The following is a 3,829-nucleotide window of genomic DNA, read 5'->3' as shown; positions in this document are numbered from 1 at the left end:
ATATTTTTTTTTTAAGATGGAGTCTTGTTCTGCTGCCCAGACTGGAGTGCGGTGGTGTGATCTTGGTCACTGCCACCTCCACCACCCAGGTTCAAGTGATTCTCATGCCTCAGCCTCCCAAATAACTGGGATTATAGGCCCCCGCCAACATGCCCAGCAAGTTTTGTATTTTTAGTGGAGACGGGGTTTCACCACGTTGCCCAGGCTGGTCTCAAACTCCCAACCCCAGGTGATCCACTTGTCTTGGCCTCCCAAAGTGCTGGGATTATAGGCGTGAGGCACTGCACCTGGCCGTGAACGCACATCTTTGAGTCTGACTTCTGGGTTGGAATCCTGGCTTCTCCCCTTTCTAGTCATGTGACCTCACCCAAGTCACATCACCTCTCTAGCCTCAGTTTTTTCATCTACAAAATGGGGTAATTATAGACGCTACTCTTAGGGTTAGTGTGAGGGTTAAAGAAGAAAGTACTCCTCAGATGCTTGGCATACCTTGAGCCCTCAATAAATGCCAGATGTTTCTGTTACTACTTTTATTACTCTTGCTAATTTTTTTTTTTTTTTTACTGAGGTGAAATTCACATAAAAGTAGCCATTTTTTAAATGTACAATTCAGTAGATTTTGCCCATTCACAATGCTGTGTAACCATCACCTCTATCTAGTTCTAGAACAGTTTCCCTTTTATTGAGATGGAGTCTTGCCCTGTCGCCCAGCCTGGAGTGCAGTGGCGTGATCTTGGCTCACTACATCCTCTGCCTCCTGGGTTCAAGCAATTCTCCTGCTTCAGCCTCCCAAGTAGCTGGGACTACAGGTGCCCACCACCACACCCAGCTAATTTTTGTATTTTTAGCAAGGACTGGATTTCCCTATGTTGGCCAGGCTGGTCTTGAACTCCTGACCTCAGGTGATCCACCTGTCTCAGCCTCCCAAAGTGCTGGGATTACAGGCATGAGCCACTGTGCCGGCCTCTAGAATATTTTTATCACCCCAAAAGGAAACCCTATATGTATTAAGCAATCACGGCCAGGCACAATGACTCACACCATAATCTAGCACTCTGAGAGGAGGAGGCAGGAGGGTCGCCTGAGCCCAGGAATTCAAGACCAGCCTGGGCAATATAATGAGACCCTGTTTCCACCAAGAACTTTAAAAAATTAGCCAAGCATGGTGGCGTGTGCCTGTAGTCCCAGCCACTTAGAGGACTGAGGTGGGAGGATCATTTGAACCTGCGAAGTCGAGGCTGCAGGGAGCCACTGCACTCTGGTCTAGGTGACAGAACGAGATCCTCTCTCAAAAAAAAAAAAAAAAAAAAGCAGTCACTCCCCATCCCTCCTTCTCCCCAGACTGGCAGCCTCTGATCCACTTTCTGTCTAAATAGAATTTGCCTATTCTAGATATTTCATACAACATGTGGCCTTTTTGTGCTTTATTTTTATCATCATCCCCCCAGCAACCCTGGTAAAGGGGAGTGTTCATTGTCATGTCCTCCCACAAACCAGGACCCTGCCCTTCTTAAGTCACTTGCCAGAGCAGGGGGCCAGGAGAGGATGCTGAGCCAGGCCTGTGTGGCTCCCTGAGCCATTAACCCCCAGGTCCCAGTTGATGCAGCCCCCGGATCCAGCTTCTCTTTGCAATGACACTGCATGAAGGGACAGGAAGCCACATCCCTGTGAGAGTCACAAGGAGGGACTCTGGGGCAACCCAGCCACTCACGGACCGGGTAACCTCGGCAAGTGCTTTCTCCGTGCTGGGCCTCAGTTTCCTCATTTGGCAGGAACATTAAATGAGGTAATACAAGTAAAGCACTGGCATGAGGCAGGAACTTACTAAGTGTCTCCTACGATTACTGTTGCTGTCATTCCCACTTTACAGCTAAGAAAACTGAGGTTCGAAATGAGTCAGGCTGGGCGAAGTGGCTCACTCCGGCAATCCCAGCACTTTGTAAGGCCGAGGTGGGAGGATGGAACCACCTCCTGGCTTGAGGCCAGGAGTTCGAGACCAGCCCTGGGCAACATAGTGAGACCCCCGTCTCTTTGGGGAAAAAAAAAAATTAGCCAGGTGTGATGGACCACAATTGTGGTCTCAGCTACATGGGATGCTGTGGTAGGAGGATCACTTGAGCCCAGGAATTTGAGGCTGCAGTAAGCCATGACTGCACCACTGCACTCCCGCCTGGGTAACAGAGCAAGACCCTGTCTCAAAAAAATTAAATTAGTACTGGAGTCAAGTACCCAATGGCAGAGATAGGATTCGAACCTGGGACTGGCCACCCCCAAAGCCCATATCCAGCCTCTCTGTCCCCAGAAATCATTGCCTCGTCCTTGCCTGCCCCTGTACCAACTCCATGGTTCTTGTCACCTCCAGGGCAGAAGACGAGGGTGGGGCCCGGGCCCAGCTGCTGAAATCCCTGCGGGAGGCTCAAGCAGCCCTGGCCGAGGCCCAGGAGGACCTGGAGGCCGAGCGCGTGGCCAGGACCAAGGCGGAGAAGCAGCGCCGGGACCTGGGCGAGGAGCTAGAGGCACTGCGGAGCGAGCTGGAGGACACGCTGGACTCCACCAACGCACAGCAGGAGCTCCGGTGAGGCCCGGTGGCAGCCGCTGTCACAGCCTGTGCACGTGCAGGGCTGGGGGAAGGACTTAGGTGCAAAGTCTCTGTCCTCACATTGGCTTACGGTTCAGTTGTTCTTGAACCACCAGCTCTAGGCCCAGCCTGGTCAAGCTGGGGACAGAGATGGGTCAGACCCAGGTGTTACCCTTGGGAATTTCCAGTCTCAGGGGAGGCAGATTCAGGCAAAGACAATCTCAACCCAGAACAAGGGGTGCTTTAGTGGAGTGACACAGGGCATTGTGGGTGCTGACTGAATACCCCTAAACCAAGTCTATGGGAGATCCAGGAAGACTTTCCTGAGGAAGGGTGTTTTGGATAAGGGTTTTGAAAGGTGAATAGGAGTTCACCCTTAAAGCCACACTCCTTCCACAGTGTCACCACCCAGATCTCCTGGGGAGCATAACATGAGGCTCTTATGTTTTTAGGAAACATGGAAAGGAGAAACAACCAGCTCCCCCAAAGCCCCTGCCTTCCTCTGCTCTGAAATTCTCTTCCCCTCTCCCTTCCCCCAATAAAGGTCCAAGAGGGAGCAGGAGGTGACGGAGCTGAAGAAGACTCTGGAGGAGGAGACTCGCATCCACGAGGCGGCAGTGCAGGAGCTGAGGCAGCGCCACGGCCAGGCCCTGGGGGAGCTGGCGGAGCAGCTGGAGCAGGCCCGGAGGGTGGGTTGGGGCAGGGGGACAGGGCGGAGGGGCCACGGGGAGGGCAGGGCAGGACACGGGTTTGGAGGAGGTACCGCTGGCTGGTTCTAGGCCATCTCATCTCTCTGGGCTCCTTTCCTCACGCATTCATGTGCATCTTTGTTCAGCAAGCATGAATAGGGTGTGGACTATATTCTAGGAGCATTGCTGGGAAACCAGCCATGAACCCAACAACCAGCACTGCCTTCCCTTGTGGAGCTTTCCTTTTAGTGAGAGAGGCAGAGAGTAAACGATATAAACACCTTCAGTTTATATCGGGGTGATAAGTGCTATGGGGCTGTAATGAACAGAAAAAGGGGATCAGAATTCTAAGGCGGGTGAGTTTTTAAGTAGAGAGGCTGCAGAGGTATTCTGTGAGAAGGTGACATCAGAGTAAAAAACTGAGGGAGTGGCCGGGCACGGTGGCTCATGCCTGTAACTTTGGGAGGCTGAGGCAGGCAGATCACTTGAGGCTAGGAGTTCAAGACCAGCCTGGGCAACATGGTAAAACCCCATCTCTACTAAAAATACAAAAATTAGCTGG

General features: G+C 52.2%; 1 protein-coding gene across 1 annotated transcript in view; it reads left to right on the top strand.

Annotated features, from left to right (window-relative positions):
- The window catches only part of MYH14 (myosin, heavy chain 14, non-muscle), a 124,686-nt gene that overhangs the window by 93,575 nt on the left and 27,282 nt on the right, over positions 1-3,829 (top strand). Inside the window, exons 25-26 of the mRNA XM_011946507.1 lie at positions 2,303-2,575; positions 3,123-3,267. Of these exons, the coding sequence (XP_011801897.1) occupies positions 2,303-2,575; positions 3,123-3,267 (418 nt within the window). The remainder of the gene's footprint in view (positions 1-2,302; positions 2,576-3,122; positions 3,268-3,829) is intronic.

Source organism: Colobus angolensis, unplaced genomic scaffold (genome assembly GCF_000951035.1).
Source record: "Colobus angolensis palliatus isolate OR3802 unplaced genomic scaffold, Cang.pa_1.0 Scaffold25, whole genome shotgun sequence".
In the NCBI taxonomy this organism is placed as follows: domain Eukaryota; kingdom Metazoa; phylum Chordata; class Mammalia; order Primates; family Cercopithecidae; genus Colobus; species Colobus angolensis.
The sequence above is the reverse complement of the archived record's forward strand: the minus strand, read 5'-3'. Positions and strand labels throughout refer to the sequence as shown.